General features: G+C 41.1%; 1 protein-coding gene across 5 annotated transcripts in view; it reads right to left on the bottom strand.

Moving 5' to 3' along the window:
- The window catches only part of Stk39 (serine/threonine kinase 39), a 271,845-nt gene that overhangs the window by 105,257 nt on the left and 141,435 nt on the right, over positions 1-25,153 (bottom strand). For all 5 annotated transcript variants that reach the window (XR_007834539.1, XR_007834540.1, XM_051184544.1 and 2 more), the window contains exons 11-12: positions 5,097-5,219; positions 4,982-5,011 (exon numbers count right to left, since the gene is read on the bottom strand). Coding sequence is in view for 3 of the 5 variants with exons in the window: in XM_051184544.1 (XP_051040501.1) it covers positions 4,982-5,011; positions 5,097-5,219 (153 nt within the window). In the remaining 2 variants the exon portion in view is untranslated. The remainder of the gene's footprint in view (positions 1-4,981; positions 5,012-5,096; positions 5,220-25,153) is intronic.

Genomic DNA, 25,153 nt, shown 5'->3' with positions numbered 1-25,153 from the left:
TGTAAGAGTGGAACTATTCACTCAAGATTTATATTCTGGTCCTAAGGTATTTCTGCCTTATGCTCTACATTTGTGAACTCTACCCTGGAACATAAACTTGAGAGCGAGTCAACAACACCAACACAACCCACCACACACAAGGAGAAGCAACAATGAAAATGCATGAGTGGGATTTTCTTACCAACACTGAAAGCATCAGAAATCTCTGCGGTGAACTTGTTCTAAAATCTAAGAGCACGAAAATTCTTGCTCTCTGTGCACACTCAAAATGACTTCACTGGTACTGAAGTGATGGGGCAAAGTGCATTAATTAATTGCCTCTGATTTCCTTTGAAATGCATGGAATAGTCAAAATGGACAAATTGGATGAACAGAACACACACATGGAAAAGCAACTGTAGTAACAGTCAAGGCATGGTGATAGGTATGTCACTATGAAGTGTTTTAATGTTGCTGTATGTTTGAAAAGTTTTATAACAACATGTTGATGAGAAAATGACTCTAAGAAGAACAATTAACTTCCAGGTGGTGGTGGCAGATGCCTTTACCCAGCACTTTGGAACAAGAATCAGGCAGATTTCTGTGAATTCAAAGCCAGCCTGGTCTACAGAGTGAGTTCCAGGTCAGCTATGGCTGCTATACAAAGAAACCCTGCATCCAAAACAAAAAAAAAAAAAAAAAAAAAAAAATGAGGAAGAAGAAGAGGGGAAGGGAGGAAGAAGAAAGGAAGGAAGGAAGGAAGGTAGGAAGGAAGGAGTTGTAATAATCTATGCTAATCTATGGACACTAACCAGCAGAGAACTAAGCTCTCTACCAAATAAATGCATGAGAATCATGTAGGCTGATCTACAATCTGCCCCATCCTTCCGTATTCCCTTGTTCCCAGACCATCATTACAAAGCAAGAGAATCAGATGGACTAGACTGAGAGGCCACACACTTGCAACTTCCAATGTCACTATAACCCTGCATGTCATAAAGAAGTCACTCCCACTGGCACAGCACCAAGACATGGGACTCCTCCAAACATGCATGGATGCTCAGGTGAGGAAATGGTCCCCTATATAAAATATATTCATTAACAACCAAGTTCAGGTCCTACTGTCACCACTGTGAACTCATCCTATGAAATTAGATCACAGCCACATAGACCTTAACCTAAAACTCTACAAGAAACCTGATAGGATTAATAGCAGTTACCCTTCAACATCATAGAAAATGTACTGGATTTCTTTCCTTCTAAATAATTTTGCTACAAGAAGAAAACTTGAGTGTGTATATATTTTGACAGGAAAGAAGAAAGAAAACAAGAAAAGAATGTTGGACACCCCTCTGGAAATAGACCCTGACAGGGACTTCAGACCAGGTAAAAGAGAGGTAGACACTTCAGAGCCGAAACAAAACAAAAATAATTATAAAACGAAAGAGGCATTGTCTGCTTCCCACCTTCTGATAGAGCTGGGCTTTAACTGTTCTTTTTCTATTTTAAATACACTACAGCAAAGTGCAACATGTTATACTGGATTGCATGCCCAAAGAGCAGGAAGAGGACATTAGTAGTCAAAATAGTGAAATCCCAGGGAATTCTGAAGCTTAGCTGATAATAACATAGCAGAATTCATTTGTGAATTCTGATAAATATACCCATATTATGTGAAAAATAACACAGAGAAAAACTGCATGAGGAGTCTGCCATCTTTACCGCATTTCTACAAAGGGAAAATTATTCTAAAACAATAAGCGAATGTTTGGAAGCTCAGTCATTCCTGATCACAAATCTAACCTTGGTCACAAATACTCTCTAAGGGCAGTCACCTGCACTATACCACAGCTGCTGGACATCAAGGCTGCATGGCCTGTGACAGACAGGGCTCAGCATAACATACTCAGGAAGCCATTCAGGCCTTTCTCTGTCTTTACACAGAAGTACAAAACAAGCATGTCCAAGAGCTGCCAAGCATCAAAGAAACACCTTTCATCAGAACAGTTTTAAGAGCTAATAGCAGTTTTAAAAGCCACCAAGCAACAGAAATACATTTAATCTTCATATTGTGTTTAATCTCTAGTTATACCTGTTAAATTAATTTGACCTAAGTCCACTGAAAAGCTGTTCTGATGAGAGTTAAGACCTCAGAGCTAGCAAAGCAGTACTAGACACCAAGTAACAAGACCCTTCAACATCCTTCCTGTAGGATCTGCTTAGCCCAAGGCAAAGACAAGATTTCAGATGATTGATGAAATGTTTCCTTCTCTTATTTATTTATTAATTCCAGACAGGCAGGTATCAAAGCAGAAGCTTCAGAAATGTAGACCCAGAACCTTCTTAGATGCCATTCTGCACATCTGGATTCAGAGTGACTTCTGGGGTTTTCCTAGTCAGCAGTCTAGATCCTAGCCACAAATCAGAATCACGTGAGAAGCTTCTTAAAAATCTGAGTTGCCCAGACCTATGCATAAGCTACCAAGCTCAATCCTGTGAGCTGAGCCTAAAAATCACATCATGTTTTCCAAGGTTTTGCCTGCTCTGATTGGAGGCAGGGCAGTAGGATTTTTCCTATCAGCTAATGGATCTGTTTAAACAAAGGCCTTGATGAATATCTTCCTCAGTTAAACAAAACCAAAGGGAGCTAGATTTAAAGATAAAGTCAGCTTCATTTTTCACATAGAAAATTAAGAGTGAGATGCAAACGTGACCAAAACACAACAAGTGCTCACTTCAGAATCTGACAGAAAGAAATTCCAAACCACTTCTCAAAAGAAAATCAATAATGTATAATAACTGGAAATTTTAGGTAAGGCTTATGAGCTGGGAAACACTCCCTAAAATCCAGCCCTTGTCCAGGCTTTCTCTATACTCTTCCCCAAAGGTGAAAAACTCCCTGGAAAGCTGCCATTATTCTCTCTGTGAATAAATCCCATGGTGTCTAACACAGTTCCAAGCAGGCGTGAGGTATGGGCTCACTTTTTTGATCAATTAATTCACTCTAGTTCTAATATTAGTATTGTTGTTAATGAACTTTAGTCTCTATGGACTTCTTTTTCCAAGTGGAACAACATGATAAGTAAGGGAAGGCGATTATCCATTTGCTCCAAATTATTAATTACTAGTGGGTATGTTTCCAAGAATATCATCTTTTTAAAAAACTGGGCCAATTTTTCAAAGTGCTGGGCTAGGAGTTTCATGCTAACTGGTGCTAACTCTGAAAGCTTAAAAATCCATACTGGAAATTCTCTCCAAAGAAGAACATTCAAATGTGGCCCAAGAGCTACCTCTTCCCTTCGTAACCCAAGGATGAACACCTACTCAGGCCTTCCTGGCCTTTTCCAGCAGATCTGAGATATCTGCTACCTTAGCCTGCCAAGAATGGCCTGCAGCCTCTCACAGGCAAGGCACTCATAGAATGCCATATCTCACCCTGTCTAAACATAGTAGTACCAAAGTTGCTTTTGCTCAACTTCACTTCAACTACATAATGTCTTGTGATCCTTTATTCCCCATTCTGACTGCACAAATATTATAGCCCATTCATACATGTTTTATGTTTTTTTTCCTCCAGTGCCTATATACTCACGTTACTGATAAGCGTGTAGAGTATATTCACAAATGTAAAGGGGACAACCACATAAATAAAATACTGCCCTGGTTTTCTAGTCAAAGATGACTGAACTACAACACTTTTTTGAGTCAATGAAGGTGCTTGAAGCATCTTCACTTCTTCTACATCTAAGTAGAACTCAGGCTTTCAATTAGAGATAGTCTTAAATGAAACAACAACAACAACAACAACCCCTGAACTTTGCTTTTCTCTAGTCACAGTGGGAAAGTGGACAAGAAAGGGTAGAGTTCATTATACCCAGCTAAGATTGCTCTAAAATCCCAATATAACATTGTTACCAATATGTCCCATTTCAGGTGCTCCACCACTGTTCCTACAGCAGAGAACAACATCCTTGATGTCTAAGTTGTATGTGTGAAGTAGAGAAGTAGCTCACAGAACTCACAGGAAAAGAAGGCAGGATCTGAAGGAGAGCCAACACTGTGGGCTGAGAAATCACAGCAGGAACCTTCCATCACGAGATGAAGAGAGCAGAGTGGTCAGAAAGGCCAGGAGAGAGAGTGCCTTGTGACTCTGCTACAGGTTTGCTAAAAGCACAGCTACCAACTGCCATTTCAAACCCGATGTAAGATGTACTTCCCTTAACCAAAAGAAACTGTCTGCTAATTAAAAAAGAAGGTTGGATGGGTATCAATTTTAGGTCAAAGTTTTCCTGTTGCATAATGAGATTTATCAAGGTGCATGTTAATCATATACTAAGCCTGTGAAACACTGGGGGCTATTCAAATATTCACAAACTTCCTCTCTGAACATTAGCATGCCATAGTCATCACTGGGTATTAGGATAACTAATCAGATGGAGGAAGTAGTAAAATACAATTTTAGTAAAAAGATGACCAGTTCTCAGAGAAGTCATTAAGAGTGTTCCCAATTACCTAAGTCACCCAGCACATCTAAAGGTCAAGAGTCATTCAATCTGGAGTTTCCATCACTCAATGTCTGCTTTTTTTCTCATGAATTAAAATACAAGGCAAATTTTACCTATATGTTTTCAGTATTTTCTAATAGTATAAGACTACAATTTAGAAACAGTTATCTCTCTGTAAGGGCCAATGACTCCACTGAGTGCTTTCCTTTGTGATTCTTCCAGTCTTCTGGGCTACCTCAGAAGCATCAACATCATCTCATACCACTGGGGAGAGCAGAGGCTCAGAGAGTAGATTACCTTGCCAAAGTAAGTCGGACAGAAACAGGACCAATGAAACCTATGTGCCTTCCCTTTCTCTCCTACTCCATGAGATTTTGGGAACTGTCTCCCAGGTGGGTCAGACTATGATGCCACAACGGAAAATGAAGAAGTGAATAAATAAATATGCAAATACACCCCTACATAATCATCATACATACATAATCGTCATTCCTCACCTCTGGGTTTTCTTCTTTTACTCTTCGTGACTGCAAAACAATTATACAACCATTAGCATACAAGCCACACTACAGCAGCACAACAGATTGCCCAGTGGTGGCCAAGATCATTTACCTTCTCTTGAGAGGCAGCTGCCTTCCCTTCCTCGCTCTTCTCATCCATCTCATCATCGCTCCACTCCCAGTCTCCATCTTCAGTTTTATGGAGGTGACCGCTTGACCCAGGAACTCGCCTCACCTGAAATCAAAACAAGCCACACCTTCACTGGTTGGATATGCACAGTACTCATAAGTGCTGTTACCTGGGTTATACAGCGCATGCGTGAGACTCAGAAAACTAACCTAAGTGGCTATCAATCCATGGATAACTGGAATTTATCCATACAGCCTGCAGACTCCCACTCTCAACATCCTTCCAGGAATACTGTGTTCTTGAAACACATCAGTATCACATATAGAACAAAACATTTTTAAGAATAGCATACCCGTAAAACATTAAATATGGACTGGAGTTTTCACTTTTACTTAGGAATTTTATTAGTTATTGTGCACACAAAGTCATGAGCCAAGTTTCAAAGCTGCCTAAGGAAATGCATCCAAGACCACTTCACTGCTGACTGAGTGAAGGCAGAGAAATCTGGGTGTCTGATAAGTCACACTGGACCTGAGTATCCACAATCTAAAACCTACATCCACAGAGCAAATCCTCTTCCACCGCCACCTGGCTCTTTTTCTGAGCCTGACATCATGTTTGTATTCCCAGTATTCTGTTCAACCTACCTGAGCAAAATGAAACAACATCAGACTACAACTAACACACTTCTTCTCACAACTGAAACTTGGGTGATGACAGAATGCAGCATCTTCATCCTCAGCCTGGCCATGGTTTAATTTAGGTCATAATCTGACTTCCTCCCTTATTGCATCTGAGGGTGCAGGGTATCAGTGTATGATACAATCCATAGGGCACGCTTTCCAAATGTACTGTGGTTGGTAAGGAAACTCTTTCAAAAGGAGGACAATGGAGAAAAAGCTGCTGACCATAGTAATTCGAGATGTAATTTAGCAAAGCAGTGTTATGACATGAACACAACACCAGGCAATTCACTCATTCAGAGGAACTTCAAGTGGAAAAGGACCTCAGAGACCATGTGTTCAGCCCCTTCTTTTTATAAACGAGGAGATGAAGGCCCAGAAAGTGACCCAAGAACAAACACCCATCAGGACAAAAAAAAATCATAGGAAGAAAGCCTCACACACTCATTCTCCCCCAATGCCACTGATATCAGAAAGAAGCTGTTTAGAAAATGCCCCATGAAGACTTTGATAGTCTACGCTATGGGGTTTAAAGATAGATGGGCCACAGTGCTTCCTTTGTGATCACAAAAACCTAAATTCAACCCCCAATTCCCTAGGCAAGCCAGCCTAGGCTATTTAGGTAGTTGAGGCCAGAAAGAGATCTTGTCTTTAAAAAAGACAAAAAAAGATTATTTTGTTGCTTCTACACATATGCGCATGCACGCACACACACACACACACACACACACACACACACACACACACACACACACACACAGGCATACACAACTTTGCACCTATGATACAATGAAGAATATTTTTCTACAACAGAACCCATTTTGCCATATCATAGGCATGTCCTTAAACTCCAAAGGAACCAATGAACACTTTAAACTTAAGAATTACACACATCATGTAAACATGAAGACATAAACAACACATACACAGGGGGATGACCTGGATTTGAGATTATCACATGCAATCTCTGCAAGTTAACTCTAACTGCCTGCCCTAAAAGATTCACGCTTTGACAGAGAACATTCAAAACAACTAAAAACTTATTCATAATTGCAAATAACTTTTAAAAGATGAAGTCATTTTATCTCTCTCTCTCAAAAAAAAAAATCACCTTCGAGATCCTCGGTGTGCCACCACCATAGTTAGCATAGGTGTCCCCCCCAACTCGGATTTTAAATTTCTGTGCAAAACCTATTATCATGTTAGTGATTTTAATGGCTCTTGTAGATTCTGGCAATGCACTACAGAAATAAACGATGGAATGCACTTAAGGATTTTAAGAACAGATTGCTCATTTCCAAACTACCAAGAAATGGGTAAGGGAAGAGGAGATAATTCTCCACTGACATACACAATACTATTAATTTTCTTGGCAACACTAAGCATGATGAGGGGCATTTGCTAGGAAGAACTCAGAGCATTAACAGATATAAAACATATTTTCAACTAACAAGTGAGAAAACAAGTAAAATCATGGTCCCCAAAAAATATAAAAAAATAAAAAACAAAAACAAAATAAAGCAGGGTGATAGTGGTGCACGACTTCAATCCAAGCACTCAGGAAACAGAGGTAGAGAAATCTCTGTGAGTTAAAGACCAGCCTGGGCTACAAAGCGCTAGTTCCAGGACAGGCTCCAAAGCTACACAGGGAAACCCTGTCTTGAAAAACCAAAAACCAAAACCAAACAAACAATAAAACCTCCACATTTATGCAAAACTGCAGAAACCAAGGATCATTGATAAATTTAGTATTCTTTAATAAATTAGGCAAAAGGAACCTCCTTCCTCCTGGAAACTGCATAGACTCATGCTCAGAAACACAGACCATGGCTTATCCCCTGCTGAGGCCTTAGTGAGATCTGTCACTTTCCGTTCTACAAGCTGAAGCCAACTGCAAAGATTTCCATTCCAGTTTTCCCTCAGAACCCTGGCTGCTTCTGTCTTAGTTTTATTTGCTGAAAAGAAAGAAACAAAATGCCCCAGATATTGAAAGCCATGAGAGGATGGGCCTTTAACTAACTATCTGTTGAACAAACTATTAAGTATATGCATTAATCGGGACAAAGAACATTCCAAATCTTATAAAGGGAAAGCACAGATATAATAACAGAATCAAGAATAAAAACCCAAGTTTTTCTGTACAGTAGTCCCCAGCTCACTCCTAGGAATAAAACTGCAGCACAGTTTAAAACTCAGGTTTCATGCTGTGTTTATGTGACAGTGACATCTAGTAAAGAGAACAAAAATCAATTTGTACCGTTACATCCTTGGAGGGAGTCTATTAAGGACAAAGCAACAACTTTTACCTCATAGAGTCAAGGTACCTAGGTTTCACATAGTTTTACAAGTGGCTTTCTGACACGGGAGCATGGAAAGCCTTTGGAAAGTAAAGATGGGGGTAGGGGATTAGAGCGGGGGGGGGGGGCTTTCATTTTTATCTCCCTTACATTGACCACAATCCATTCCGGAAAGGAACCAAAGATCCCATTTCCCACTGGAGTTGAAGTGGGTGAAAAAAAAAAAAAGCTCAGACAAAGAACAATGGTTCTTGTTGGTCAGTTCTAGTGGTCACTGGGCAGGTGTGCATGGCAAATCTGGGACACAGCAGCCAGGGGAAGAAGAGGGCAGCATGGTAGGACAAGTGGCCATAGTGCTCTAATGGTTCCTGTGGCGTCTGAGTGACAGCCTCTGTAAGTATGAGTTTGCACATCATGCCTGATTCCAGATCAGGAAGGAGAAGAAATCCATAAGGGAGTCAACAGAGAGACCTCTAATTTATGGCATTTGACCACAGAAATAGATGTATATGTCTCTAGCACACTACGGGGCAAAGGAAGAATGTGTGTCCAGCCCCATGCTCAGCCACCTACCAACCACCACCACCACCTCCTGCTTCCACACTCTCTACACGCTGGGTCTTGGAAGCTCCTTGGAATGATTTTCCCCATTACTAGAAGACCAAATGCAGCTTCCCTTCCTCTGTAGACATACTATGTGCCCAACTCTGCCCTAGACCAGAGTCATAGAGGACTAAGCCACCTCAGTTCGCCCAAGCTCCCCTGAACAGCAGAAAGCAACACAAGGCATATTTCTATTTTTAATCATTCTACTAACAAGAATTAAAGCCGATTCTAATTAATTGCTGTTTTTAACATACTTGAGGCACTGCCAAGCAAACAAAAAGCTTTCTAAGTTATCAAAAATTAACAAACAAAATGAGACTTGGTAGGGATTTAGCAGTAAGCATTTTACTGTCCCTAGGGCTCAAACCTTGCCGTCAGCCCTGTCTGAGCACTGTCTCCTAGCATCTCTGTCCTGCCTGGCCTCCTGGGCCCCTCCAGCTCTGTCCTTGCTGTCTGCCATCACACAGGACCTGAAGCTGGTTCTCATGCCTCACACAGAAAGGCTGGGTCAGCCTGTGCATCCAACCCTCAGTCGTCTTGTAGGCATGACTGCATTCATTCTTCTACTTTCTACTTCAAACCCTCTCAATCCCGTGCTCATGGGGTTTGCCCTCTTGTCATTTATTCTCTCGTCTGTTTCTGCACTCTGTTCTCTTGTCCTTACCATCAACATGGCTGTCCCTCCCCACTATGCCCTGTCACTATATCCTGTCACAAAACACTGTGACTGTGAGTTCACCAGCCTTTCCCACAGCTCCCCCTCCCACACTGAAGGAGAGCTTGGGAGGTTGGCATGTCTTAGTGTTGATTTCCAAGTACACGGCTGGATATGAACATCTTAGTGATTCCTCAAAATTAAACTTCAGAGCCCTCTACTCTCAGCCTCAGTCTGACACTGCCTCAGTGGTGTCCATGTTAACACCTCTAGATTTTCCCTCACAGCAGCACTTACTATGTCTGTCATGAGGGTCAAAGGGTATTGTCACCTAAAGCTCCCAACATGATCCCTGTCTCACAATAAACACCCAAGTCATGAAACGTGAAATTATTAATCTAATTAATTCTTCCTCACAGGCAAGTCTATCAAATATTGCATTTTGTAACATTTACCTCCTCAACTACCAATGTGCTGCTGCTGTCCCTGTAACATGGTCATTGCTTTCCTATTTAGCACAATACTAACTCATCTGTCTCCAGGCCTCTGATTGCTCACTTGGTTTAGCTTTGTAGTGTGTCAAGGAGATACAATTACTCTCTCACTCTGACATACAGGCTGAGTCCAGACATTTTAACACTCAAGTCTCTACATAGTCTGACCTGGGATTTTATTTTCTGGGTTCATTCTCCACTACATCCCTCTATAGTCTGGGTGTGTGCTAACTGCATACTTTCTTGACTCTGCTGCTTTTCACAGGCATGGCATGCACCTTGGCCTGACCTGTCTTTCCATGTTCTCCAGTAATGTTTAATCTAAGCAGCTTTTTTTGGTCCTCTCATTTGTAATTATGCCTTCATGTTTACATCATTTTCAATGGACCACCAATCAAACTGTATACTCCTTCAAGGAAAGGAACTTGCCTTGGCCTTATTAAAAATCACTATTTTATTTATCCAGTCAACCAAGTTTTGTTGAATATCTTCCTATCAAGTTCTAGATGAAATAGGAATAAGGGCCTGCATCTCTTATTAAATCATAGTTCAAAGAGGAGAAGTTAAGCTAATTGTTTCCATAAATGCTGAATGGTATAACCAAGAGATAAACCCTAGAAGACCAGTTTACACAAGACAAGATGGCAATTTCTCAAAAGACAGTAAGGGTTAAGAAGTGTGTGGTGTGCATAGAGAAAAGGCAATAATCTATACTGTCTTGGGAATCACCTGTACTACCTTGCCCAACTATACAGAAGGAGGGTTTTCAAGCCTCACACTGATGTTTTGGTTAGTCTATGGTCTAGGTGGAAAGCACTGTCATCCCAAGTGTCATAATTTCCTTAAGATGTTTGCATGTAGTCATATAATAATTGTACCATATATAGCTTTTGGTTAAATATAGACTAATACAATTCTTTCAGGTTTTAGCAACCCTGTTTTCTGTCCCTCATCCTTCCTTCTCCCTCAGTACTGATGTCTCTCCCTCCTACCCAGTCTGATACCCCAACCCATTTCTCCACTTCCCACTTCATAGGCCAGCATTATTCCTTCCTATATTCTAAATCCCACCCTTATAGCCAGAGGTCAAATGCAGCTTATCCAAAGAAGCTTCTCTTTACAGCAAATGGAGACCACCACAGAAAACCACATCTGGACACAATGCAGTGATCAGGGGAACCTGAAAAGCCCAGCCCCAAAGGATACATCAACACCACAGGTTCTGCATCTATGGTTCAGGGAACATCACACGCAGGGCGGGGTGAGATTTTAAGAGCCAGAATACTAAGAAGTCTCCTGTGAACAGTCTCTCCTCAGAATGGCTGCATAAACAAGACCAGAACGTTGGCTACATAGATACACATGTTAATATGGAAGGGGAAGACTTTTGTGGGGTCCCACCCCCAAATAAAGAACTACAGAGAGCTATAGCCCAATAATGACTGCTGGAAGAGGGAGGATTAGATTCTCCCAGGAGTCAGTCCCCTATTGATTATCCAATACACAGTGATCAGCTCTGAAATCACATCCACACAAATAACAAAAACAGATCAGCAGGTTGTATTTATGCATTTTTGTATACATATCCATCCACACACACACACACACACACACACACACACACACACACACACACATATATATATCAATAATAATCAAAGAAAAAGGGGATAACTATTTTAACTATTTCAGGTTGGGGGTATGGAAGGGATTAGATGGAGGGTACCTAGGAAAGGCTAGGGAGAGGAAAGGGAAAGGGGAAAGTAATATAATTCTCTTTTTTACTTAAGAATGTATTTTAAAGAACAATTAAAAATACATTATAACAGCAGGACAAATTTGGTTTATGAATTTATAACCTCTGTTATATAGCATTCATGAGCTGGAATAAGCCTCCATGCATTTATTTGGGAGTTGGGTGGCGGGCCCCCAAAGAGTAAAGAGTGACAAGTAAAAATAACCAACAACACAGGCCTTTCCATCACAGTTGACAACTGCCAAGAGGCCCCCCAAGTCAAGGCAAGCCCTCCCTAAAGTCCAGGTCAGAGTAAAAGTTCATGATAATGAAGTGCCTACTGCTGTTTTAGGAAATGGTTTTTAATGAAAGCTTAAAGGGAACGCATTACAGGAAGCTCGAAGAAAGAAAGACAGTGTGAGCCGATGACAATGACAGCTACAGCAAAGAGGGAAATTGAAATGTACATAATGAACTAAGTGCTCCAGCTAAGAGGACTTCCAGGCAAAACACCCAAAGTCACACCTGGATTCTGCTCACTGCAGATGACAAAATGTGAGCAGAGAGAGATGAGCTCATGTCCAACTCAATCAGACATCAAATGATTCTCACACCAAGAAATGACTTCAGAGTAAGATCAAGCCCAGGGCGGAATTGTATGGGCCTTTGCCAAGACTTCAGAAAGATCCAAGATGCTGCCTCACAGACATTTTCCAAGAAGCCTACGGCTTCCTAGAGGTCTTGTCTTGCAGAACCACTAAACTAAGTAGCAGGGTTTTTGTGAGCCATAAAGACATTTTTCCATTGCCATGGCACAAAGGAGCCTGGGAACAAAGCATATTAGGTGCTGCCTTTGTCAACAGGAATGATGTCAATACATTTCACAGAAAACACACAGTTTGGGTTTGTTTATGTTTATGTTTCCTTGATGTCTGTATTACAAAACAGTAACAGGTTGAACTAAAATAAAGAGTACAGAATGAAAGAGGAGCTTCAGGCCTCCAACACACAATGAGCACTTCAGATACCCAACATGTAACGGGGCAATTCAGTACCCAAATATGCAATGTAAAACATGCAATATAGCCAACAGGAAGGTAGTGAGAAGTTACTGGGCTCCAAAACACTGAATCTTTTCCATACACAAAGGACTTAGCACAACTGAGAATCCCAAAAGAGGATCAGAATGCCACATAAAACAAGATAAGAGGGTGTGATACCAGGAACTGGGAGATTCCGAAATTGCCGTATTAACTGTGTGCATCTTCTTTCCCACTTTTGGACAATCTTATAGGGTGCCTGTCTCCATAAGGTGTTTGTAGTGTTTGGGGGAGCAAATGCATGCCTCTCTAGCTCAGAGGTCTTCAAAGTAGAACTCAAGGAACTAGAACCATGGAACTGATTCTGAATTCCTCTGTACTCAAAGTCTAGATGGAGAGGCCTTTACTTGAGGCTGAGGCTGAGCCTGATACTACAATAAGGTAAGATTTTGGAGGGTCTGGGTCTTACAAATATTATGCCTCAGAGAGGTTAACTGTCATTGTCAGAAGACAGATGGAGGGCAGATGGTTTTACCCCCAAAGAAACTCATAACTTTTTATTCTTGTCCTATGGGTTCTTCTAGAATCACTTAAGTCCACTATCAAAAGACGGAGTCTGGAACCAGAAGTGTAATCTCAGTTATTCAGGAAGATGGCTACTTTAAGCCTTATTTGGGCTATGGAATGAGTTCAAGGGAACCCTTGGTCACTTGACTGGAGCCCAGCACCTTCGCTAAAGCTGAGTAGGTTAGTACACCACACAGGGCTGACAGAACAGAGCAGGACTGAGCAGCAGGGCTTTGAAGATAGGTCAGAAAAGGTGATATTGGTGGGGATATATAACTTCCAAATTCATCCATACAACTTCACCATGGACACTGGAATACTTGTGGCCAAGTTGCTCAGGTGTCACACAAGAATTGTATGCTCTGCTGCTTCTAGGCTACCATTAGCCCAGATGAGGTCCCATGTAAATGCAGCTATATGAAGCTAGATAGCAATAAGCCAAGGCTTTCCCTGATTTCTGACCCCAGGAAAACAGTAGCCCTTTAAAAAGAACTGTTGTTATCTAAGTAAGGCCCATTTATGGTGATGTGTGGTGATATTTTGCCTATGATGTAACAAATAAAGCTTGCCTGAAAATCAGAGTGCAAAGCTAGCCACAATAGTCAGTCATAGAGGCAGTAGTGGCACACACCTTTAATCCCAGCAGCCACACTAGTTAGCTATAAAAGCCAGGCAATGGTGCTACATACCTTTAATCTCTGCACTCAGGAGACAAGACGCAGACAGATCTCTGTGAGTTTGAGGCCACCCTGGGCTACATGAAATTGATCCAGTCTACAAAAGAAACTGAGCTCATACAAAGGTGATCCCAGTACTTGGAAGTGACATGCCTTAAATCCCAGCACTAAGGAGGTGCAGACAGGAGTGACATGGATAGACAGAGGGAGCAATATAATGTGGGAGGAGACAAGACAGAGTACAGTCTGAGGTTTGCTGGAGACAGATGCTGTCTAGAAATACAGTCTGAGGACAGGATTACCCCTTTGGTCTGAACATTGGTAGAAGTGAGAATTCTCTATGGCTGGCTGCTTTGCTTCTCTGATCTTCAGCATTAACCCCAATATCTGTCTCTAGGTTCTTATTACTAAGAACAATTAGAGTCCATGCAACAGTGATGTAGCACATAGAAATGATTATCAAGGTAAAGGAATGATGAAGTGACTTACTCAATTTCATTTTCCCTTCTGAACACTGCGACTCTCTAGTTGTTTCTGATAACTGTCCCATGCCGACAGCAGACCTGACCATACTTTGCTTTTAGGTAGCATTTTCCAACTGTATAGACATGCAGGGCCCATGAAATCCCACTTTAATTCACACTTACAAATTATTTCCACCTGACCATGTTATTGCACCTTAAAACACTGTGGGAAAAAATGCACTGCTATTAATCAGAGATAAGCAGCCTCTGCTAAATCTTGGCCCTTATCCTCCATGATTCCTATTAACACCTTCTAAACTACTGCTCATATTTCTCTGAGGGAACTTGGCGTCCCTTTCTCTAGAGCATAAAGGGTGGCAGAGCTGACAACATGAGAGTTTCCTATGGGTGATTAGAACAGATTGGGCAGAAATGGAAGACATTGCTAAATTAGTAGAGAGTAGTTCCAAACACTGAAGAACACTGTGCAGAGCTGCATCATAATCCTTTAGCATTTTCTACTGTGAGAATAAAACAAAAAACAAAAAAACTGACAAATGTTGCTGTTCAGATAGTGACAAAGAATTTTGTAACTCTGAAAACCCAACATGAAAGGGTGCTGTCTTCAAAGAGAATGCAGGAATTTCTTTCGAAGAAGCAGCACAAAACAGAAAGGCAATTAGACTTCTCACTCTGCTTTAATCCCATCAATCCTCCAATATGGCATTTCTCCAAGTAAGGGCGACAAAGAACAATGGCAACAGCTACCAGCCATGAAAGCAGCATCCAATTTTGCAACCATTGTCTTTGCAAACTAAGGCTTATACTGGAATGGGTGCCAAGCTGATATGTAACTTCAGCTAATGAAGAACAATGGGAACACTCCGCCCTAGTACAGCAAATAACACAAATCAAAAAGACACCCTTCTCATAAAACTGAAGGAAAAGGGGAAAATAATGTTTGGCTCTGGAGCAGAGTAGGAGCTACCTGGATTCTGCAGCAAGTTCTAAGGGGACTTAATTACAGAAGGAGGGATCGGGAATGAGGAAGATGAGCTTATAGGCTCATTTTAGCTCCCAGAGGGCAATATAACTAAGGACTGGAACCAAAAGCATTCTAACAGGAAACAGAGAAGCAATCTGGTGGTCTCTCCTGTGTTAACCTAGCTAAGCTATGGTCCACAGTTGCTCAATCAAAAGCTATGCAGGCCTTCAGTCCATGTGATTAAAATATACACTCAAAACAAGGGAAATTATCCTTGATAAACTGGCTGGGCCTGATCCAATCAGTGCAAAGCCTCCAAGGTGAGCCAGAACTCTTCTGAAGAAATTGCCTGGTAACAGCTTTTATCATGCTTCCAAGTTCCAGCCTGCCCTTTCCGATAGCCAGCTCTGCAGGATAATCTTTCTGGGTCTCCTACTGGTTCTGTTTCTCCAGCTGAAGCACGACTGAGCCACTCGCTCCATCTTGCAGCCTCATTACTGATATTTACAAACAAAAGGCAAGATAACCAGCAGAAGAGCAATGTCAGCACTCGCAACCTCTGGCTTTCTGTTAATGGAAAAGGGTAACATCCCCATGTGGAGTTCAAAAGGAAACAAACAGAAAACAACCGCATGAGAAGTAACTAAGGTAACATGATGATGGAGACTACATTCTTACAGTGAGGAGGTATCTGCCAAGATTAGGGGCTAGTTGCCAATTCAAACAGTACCATGCTATTATGGTAAACCTTTCATGAAGAAGGAGGAGGAGGAGGAGGAGCAAGAAGAAGAAGAAGAACAAGAAGAAGAAGAAGAGAAAGAGTGTGCTCTAATGCTGGTAGGTGTAGTGGGATATCTACCCTGCCCGCACCTGTTGCACTGACTATGACTCTTGGGGCATGGGCGCAGGTGCAGACATGACTGGGGAGGTTAGGTGGGGTCCTGGACCCCAGCTCACTCCGTCCCTGGTCGGAATAAGGAGAACATCCAGTTGGCACCTAATGTGGGGCAGGAACCCACAGCATCATCTTTTTTGTGTGTAAGTGATTTCTCCCCGAATAAACATTCACCCAACCTATACTGAGTCCCAGTGAATCTTATTTCCCATGTAATATGTAGGTGGTAGTACAGGGCTTTAATCCCACTACTCAAGAGGGGAAGGTAGAGTCAGGCAAATGTCTGAGTTCAAGACCAGTTTAGTCTAGGAGAGTCAGGGCCATATGGAGAAACCCTGTCTCAAAAAATAAAAATAATCAGCTGTGGTTAGTGGCCAGGAACACACTCCAGAGACATATCCCAATGTTCTAATTTGATGGGATGGAAACTAAATCCAAAACCAGGAAACTATTATATAGAAAACAGTCCAGCTATTATATTTCTACCAAGAAACCTGACTCTGAATATATACATTTACACAAACCTTTTATCTGAGACAATGTCTCATGCAGTTCAGACTAGCGTCATACGTTCTAAATAGTCAACGAAGACCTTGGATCCCTGACCCTCTTACCTCTATATTCAGAGTGGGCTACCTAGTATGTGGGATACTAGGGATTGAACCCCAGACCTTGTACATAATAGTCAAGCATCCTACTGATTGATCTACATCCAAAGTTCCAAAGACATTTTATAATAATATATGTATGTGAATTCCAATGTGTGTCTTATGACAATTACTAAGCACTTCTCTAGGAATGTTTCAGATTTTAATCATCATCTTATATTCCAGGTCAGATGATACAACAGGAAAGAGTACACAGATAACAAATGTCCATCAGGAAGACACAAATCGAGACTTCTCATTCACAGAGGTACACAAGCCCATCTACTTCACATGCAACCAAGACGGAAAGCAGTTGCCTTCTGTGTCTGTTAGAAGCACGTGTTTCCCACTGCTTATCAGGGTATAAGGCTCATGTAGAAGCATGCTTATTCTCAGGCTGAAAAATCAACTTGGCATCCATGGCATAGAACGATGAGTAGCCAATTACAAGCATCAAGCTGACCATTATGGTATAATTAGTAGAAAAATCTAACAGAGAACAGAGGAGCATCCACCAATGAGCAAAATAACTTGGGATGTCACACAGATTTCCAGGCAAGTCTGCTTATATCTAAAGGCACTTACAGGATGTGGGGCGGTCTGCCGTGTTGGAAGGGGTGCTCCCTTTTCACTATTGTTTGTTTGGGCTTCAAGAAGTCCCAGCAGGTAACATTTCCCTCTCCCTCCCTAGTTCTAAACTAATGTGAAAATAATAAGATCGAACAGTTATCTCAGTTCCAAACATCTGCTTTGCACTTCAAAGGTAACATCCAGGACTGTGGCCTCAGCAGTAAGTAGCCTCAGACATGCTGACCAACACATTCTTCCCTCACACAGGCAGGGCCATGGCAAAGCAAGGCTCTCCAGGAGAAAGAAGGGAAGAGTGAGCTTTCATGGTTTCTCTACTTCCTCAACAGTCATCACTCAGAAACCACTGAACTGCGCAGAGGAGCCCAAGAATGCTTTGCTAGAGGGACATCAAGCATGGAAAAGAAACACTCACCAGGCCTTCTTTATCCATCATGTGTGTAAACCCAAATCAAAAAACTAAGGATTTAAAAATTGAAATTACAGAGCCTTCTAAAAAAGAAATCACCACTTCAAACAGCACAACCGTGATGGGAGATATGCTTCTGTATATATGTTTTTCTTATTGGTTGATAAATAAAACACTGTTTGGCCACTACCCAGACAGGAAGGATAGGTGTGGCTACCAGACCAGGAGAAGGCTGGGAGAGGAAGGCAGAGAGGGGCCAAAAAAACGAGACCGGGAAGATAGGACGCACCAGGGTTCTCTGGTAAGATAAGGGAATGTAGAAATACACAGATTAGTAGTTATTGGTTAATAATTAAGACATAGTTAGCCAATAAGAAGCCTAAGCCATCAGCCAACAGTTTTATAGTTAATATAGTGTCCGATCTGGTTGGAAAGAAACTCCAGCTACACAACTGTGTGTATGTAAACCAGAATAAAAGATGGACTTTTCCAGCGAGTAAAGCGTAACGTGAACTTGAGTGTTCCCTCTTTTAAGCATCAAAACTGAAATGAATGAGATTTCTAACAGCTTGACATCATGACAATGGTGTCAGAAGTAGAGCATCAACTTATTTCACTGGCGTCTGTTGCTACCAATATAACAACTCAGGATTTCCACCACTGTCATCAGCTGGTTTCTACTCAGCGGTTCCAATCCTGGAAACTCACAGGTATGGCAAACAACTTGTTCCAGTAAATGAAGCTATTATCAAAAACACTTTACCACATAAGAACTGTAATTTGTTTGGTAATAAAAATATCTTTCTGATGTTTTTATTTACCTCAAGGTTTTTTCTAATAAAGTTTTTAAAATAAAAAGAAATATAATTAATGACACAAATTCATATTTATTCTGCCTTATAATTCTTCACTGTTGGGGAGCTGGATTTGTGTACTTCCACATTATTTTACAAAATAACGGATTCTGGGTTTGCTTTGCTTTGGTTCAGTTTTTGTTTAAGCTGGCATTTGCCACAAAATTACAAAGAAACTGGGGAAACAATCCTGGAATATAAGAAAATTTGCATCTGGGAAGGAACAGGCTTAATGTTTAGTGGCGTCTAAATATATAGTTGCTGACTGAACTGTATTTATCTGCTGCACAAAGAAAAGTCTGCTCAAACTTTGTTTTATAAACAGGCCTCCCTACATGTTTTCCCACATTTTCTCCCAAAGAGGAATGCCCCAGCCCAGTAACAAACCATCACAGAATTCCCAAAGGCATGTAGGGAGCAAACAAGTTAAGACAGCCCTATTAGTTCCCCAAACCCTCATTGCTCTTCTTAGCCATGATCCGCAGACCCAACATCACCAACAGATGCTGTGGAGACAGAAAGGACCAACACAAACCACTGCTGCTATCACAGGCACAGGACAATGTCACCAATTGCACCAATAAAATGAATGAATAATCCTGAACTAAAGTAAAACAGAAGACAGTTGTGGGCCAACCTACCTAAGGTGGAGACTCAGAAGCCCACTATCACATCCTTACAAAGCTACAATCCTTTGCCATCACAGACCATCTCACTTATCAAGAAATGACTGACAGACTAGAGAACAGGGAGGCTGAAAGGCCTAATTTATTCTATGTGCTTGAGCAAAGTAGCAATTGATGTCAAGATAACTGCGGGCCCTCTTCTAAGCACTTGAAGACCCTGTAAGGAAGGGCATAGCTCTAAACACGAGTAATGGCAGAGCTGAAGGTGGAAACAGATGGACTCATCTGCCTCTGCACTGAGGCAGTAACACCCTGTCCTACTGAGGGTGATTTAAAGAATCAAGCAAGTGCAGACTGCTTCCATGAGATCACTTTCCTTTGTAACCAACGCATCTAGCCTGTCTGTTGACTGTGAAGGGCACAAATGTCAGGTGTGAGGTTAGTGAGAAGGCACCACCAATAGCCAGCAATGACTGATACCATGGCTTCAAAAACAGAAGGGTTGTGTTTCCAGCACAAGTCCAAACTGGTAAGAAAAATTAGTGACTGCACCATGAAGTATACCGGCAAACACACGCCTCATATTTAAATTCTACTCTCTCCCCATCGCTACACTGGCCATTCTACCCATACTCTATCCTACGTTTATCCAGTTAAGTTACAAAACTGCCAGGAGATGAGGAATCTCTTGTGTTTTTATTCCTACCTCCAGGCTCAAGCCTGAGAGCAGACCGAGCCGACCCCATGTTCCTAGATCACACAGTATTACTCTCCCCTAAACACAGGGCATTCCCTTAGTCAGGGAAGGATCCTCCCTTTACCTACTGGATCTGAGAAGCACAGATGTTATAACCCAGGAGGTTGGAAGAGTGACAGGTGTCATGCAAACATCATCAACCCGACAGAACCAAGCCTTCTACATCCTGTTCTTTACTGCACAACATCACTTGGCTTAAACATAAACTTTTGGCTTTAAATAGAACATTCACAAATGCACCGAAGGCAAAAGTAAGATAATGAACCACATAGTCCCACCTACAAAATGTTGGGTTCTGTATGGGTACCTCTCGCATGCTCACACTCCCCTACCCTTTTCCATCTCACCTTACTCATCCCCTTCCATCTTCATGTCATGTGTGTGTGAAATTCCACATGGCAAAAACAAAGCATTTCGTCTTTCTGAGTCTGGCTCATTTCTCTTGATACCATGACCTCTATTTCCATCTATTTTCCTGAAAATGACATACTTTAGTTTTTCGTTGTGGCTAAATAAAACTCCACTGTGTATACACAGCATGTTTTTTCTTTCTTTATGCACTCATCTGTTGATGGACATCTAATACCTCAGTACTTTGAAAACAAATCCAAGGCACTTCAGTACTTTTACCCATGAATATGATAACACACATCTCTCATAGAGAAGCTTCTGATCACATTATCATCTTCCTATCGAGGAAAACATCCGTAATTCCCTAACAAAATATCATATCACTCTGTGTTAGAATTTTTTCTCACTGTGTTGAAATGTAATTTTTTTCCCTTCAGTTTATTTACTTAAACCAGTGTGTGCCAACACGGGCAAATGTTCTATACCTTTAATCTATAACATATATTTAATCTGTAGAAAAAGGAAAAGCAAGAAGGGACCCAGGACATTTGGAAAACAGAAAATCTACTCTTGAGCTGAGAGTCTGGGCATGGCCCATACATCTGCTGTATTAGGTGCACAGTGGCCCCACTTACTGAACTTGCTTAAATTCCCAACACAGTGCCAACACTCTACTAAAAAGTGTGACACTATGCATACCCAAGCAAGAGCTGTCTGTGCTGGATGCTGTGTTTTTAACAACAACAAAAATGGTCCTCTTTTTTTTTTTTTTTTTTTTTTTTTCTGCCACAAGGATCAGATTCCTGTCTCTTACATCACCAGGAAAATTAATTCTGGGAAATAAACAAGAGGTAGAGTGCAGCCCCCACTGTAAAAATCCTCCAGATACAACTCTCATTTCTGGGGCCACATCCAACTGTGCTTCAATCCAATAATGGAAAAGTGTTATAAATTCTATTTGTCTTAATTTACTTCTTACTAAAGAGAGACTGCTAGAGAAGCAAAATAAATACTTACAGATTTCCTTGTAAAAGGTTCTAGTGAGCCATATATTAGAATATGTATTTTCCTAACAAAGATAGTATCTGGCCAGCTACTGATTTTTAAAAGAATCTAACAAATTAAAGTTATATATCCTCATGGGGCTAATAAAAATGAAACAGTGTAGTAGAAAAATATTCACCAGGATCCATGGTTGGGGTGGTGAAAGGGAGACACAGCACAAAGTCAATCTAGTCTTCCTTACAGGTCTACCCCTCCCTTAGGACCGACTATGTTTAAGGTACCTGCCAATCAATACTGACCCTAAAACCATGGAAATCACTACTTTAGTTTAGATCTGCCCAAACCCAATAAAAGCTTCACAGCTAATCTGTAGAGAAAGAGGGAAGGCAAGAAGGCTCCCAAGTCATCTGGAAAACAGAGAATCCACTCTCAAGCTGAGAGCCTAGGCATGGCCTACACATGTGCTGTGGCCCCACTTCCTGGCTTAAATTCCCATCACAGTGCCCTGAATTTGCAAGAAACAAAAAGATCCTATGTTCTTCATCCTCCTCATCTGAACACTGCTCAAACTCCTGCCCCCCCCCCCCCCCCCGCCACCCTGCAGTTGTCTATCTTCCCTCGGCTTCAATCACACAGCGACATAACTTCTGCATTACTTTCTCAGGTCTATCCACCTGAGCAACACACGAGCTTATCTTCTAGAGAAGGAAGACATCCATCTGCCTCACACTGAACAATGGAAGCACCACAACCTCCGTGAAGTCTGCATGCACCAGACTCCACAGCAGGCACCATTCCCTCTGAACTTTTATCACACTGCCTTCAGCTCATCTTTGGGTACAATCCTCCATATCAGGCAGGTTCAAATCCCTACTGGCAACACTGCAAAAGCCCTCTGGTCAGCTTCGACCTTTCTAGGTACAGACACACCTACCAAAGATGAAAGGATGCGAGTTATACATGGTTACAATAAAATATGAAAATCAACTTGGGATAAAGGACTAAAGATCTTAAAGCATAGGGGTTAATTTAGTAAGAAAAGTAAGTGAGGCAGAAGCTTTAGGCTTGCACAGGTCTTGTATTTTTAAGTACCCATCACATTATGTACTTGATCAGTAAATATGAGGCAAAGTATTCAAGTTCATATATTTTGTATTTCAAATCATGTACAAGGATGTTTTTTATTTATGCTTGTTGGATGTATTAAATCAGTGGTTCTCAACCTTCCTAATGCTGTGACCCTTTAATACAGTTCTTTGTGTTGTGGTGATCCCCAATTTTCACTGCTACTTCATAACTACAATTTTGCTGTTGTTATATATTATAATATAAATACCTGTGTTTTCCAATGGTCTTAAACAATCTCTATGAACAGGTCATTCAACCCACAGAGGGGTCATAACCCACAATCTGAGAACTGCTGTATTAAATGATGCTGTTCAATGTTTTTTTTTTTTTTTTTTTAAACACAAAAGTGATTGGTATTATAGAAACCTTAGGTGGTAAAACAAGGATGAAATCAGAATCTATCTCCAAGGTGAAAGCTGAGAATAATGGTCACCAGCATAGGAGACCCTTCCACACAGATCTGACCCTAGGCCCCAAATGCAGTCAGTTGTCATTGCCAAGCCACAGTGCCCTAGGCTATTCATCTCAAAATGATAATACCTACCACTGCATCTGGTGGTTTGACAGGTAAATGAGATCTAATATCTAAAATATTTAGTTCAGTTCTACAGCATGCAGTCTAAAAATGCTCATTTATACTGAATCCTACTCTGGACAAAAGAAAATCTGAGCCCTCATCTTCAAAACCTATCAGAAAAGGAATCACTGTGGGATATAAACTTAACCTACTTTCTTAGATACAGGTAGTCTAATATAATTATTTTTGGAAACTGGAGATCAATATTGTGAATCTGATGACATCAGGCCAGATTATTTCTCCAATCTCCCCATACAGGAAGAAGGATGTAGCATTCCACTTATAACGCCATAATGACATTTATTTAAAGTATTAATGACATCATGATGGGCTAAAAATACACTTTCATGGGCTATTATTTTCATATTCACATTATGAATTATACTCTTATAAATTGCTGATCAATGAGTATGTGGGGAGAAAGCACTGCAAGAGAAAATAACAAGCTATTGGCTTATTATTCTATGACCCTTTTCAGAATTCATGATACTATGGGTCCTTGCCTTACTATTCTTGCTTGCCTAACAACAGTCAGAGGTAAAGTTGGTAAGACCCACTGAGAAGTGCAACTTAATCAACACTGAATTCTCTTCAGGCAAGGCAAGGCACTCAGAGCTGCTCCTGAGAAGTTGCTGAAGCTCTCTGCATCCCCAATGACTTGTGTTCAGTTACTCAATTCCCATCCATCCCCCTACCCAGTTGCAGCATCTGAGAATGCACACAGCTTTCCTCACTACTACTGCAGATGCTCCAACTCTTCACCAAATCCTATGAATCGTCACATCTTTTTAACTGCACAACCCTCCTGGAGGTTCTACAGATCTAGGACTTGCTCCCCAAATTCCCGGAACATGAAACACTGGCAAACTCCAAGTGTTTGGGTAGCTGGTTCCACAGAAGTATAATGAATGAATTAAAGTAAACATCAAATGTTTGTATTAATACCAGCACAGCACAGTATCCTTTGTGAGTACAAGTGTCTAAGCCACTCTATGAAGGAACTAAAAGGAAGAATAGAATTTAGCATTTTTCAGGACTATGTGGTTTTCACTTACAGAATGTTTTAGTACCTGTCAGAACTGTGCAAATGGGTTTTGTGGATATTATTTGTAAAACAGAATCGTACTGGTCAATTTTTCTAGGAGCTTCAAATTCCATTAATTATAACCCACACATCTGAATTCACCACATAAAACAATACAAAGAAATCACTTGATTTATACTACTATAATATTTTACCAAATATATTAAACTAGAATACTACATATTATAGGCTCATTTTAGAACTATTGTGCATATCTGTTGAAAGGAAAGGAAGGTTGAAAAGGGACCATCACAAGGTCCTGCTTTTAATACCTGCACTCACTCTGCCTTTATCAGATCACTATTGTCCATGTACAACCAAACTATGAGTTTTTTTTTCCCTACTCACTCCTTCCCTTTTCTCCTCCTATTATTTAAAAAAGTGACTTTTGCACAGTTTTCACGAATGAACCCTGGGCTGTTTCAGTGGGCCAACCTCAAGGAACCCCACCAGTACAGAAACCTTAGGCAAGATGAGTCTGTTGCCAAGTTGGCCAACTTAGTGTTGGGATGAGTTACTCCTCGGCAATGGTCAGTAGAACATGCATGATCATCCACAGAGCAGAATCGCCAAACCAGGCACAATGAGCATTGTCAACCTGAAGAGTCAACCAGCTCATTCGTTTTTAGAATGCTTGTTATCTGGTGGCGATCTCTGTGCACCAAAGACAGACCTCCCCAAAATGAAGGACACTCTAAAGCTCAGTTAGCACTGAATCCTATAACACAATGACTCAATTACAAGGCCTTATCAGGCACTAAATTTTATGAAATTTAAACTAACAATATGGGTTTGTGGTTGCTGATAACTTCTGTCACCCTATCTATGTCCTACACACCAGACCCCCTTCCTTCTTCTCTTGGGGCAGCAGATTGAACCCAGAACCTCATCCATGTGAGATAAGCATTCACTGAA

This window comes from Phodopus roborovskii, unplaced genomic scaffold, assembly GCF_943737965.1.
Source record: "Phodopus roborovskii unplaced genomic scaffold, PHOROB, whole genome shotgun sequence".
Lineage (NCBI taxonomy): Eukaryota > Metazoa > Chordata > Mammalia > Rodentia > Cricetidae > Phodopus > Phodopus roborovskii.
The sequence above is the reverse complement of the archived record's forward strand: the minus strand, read 5'-3'. Positions and strand labels throughout refer to the sequence as shown.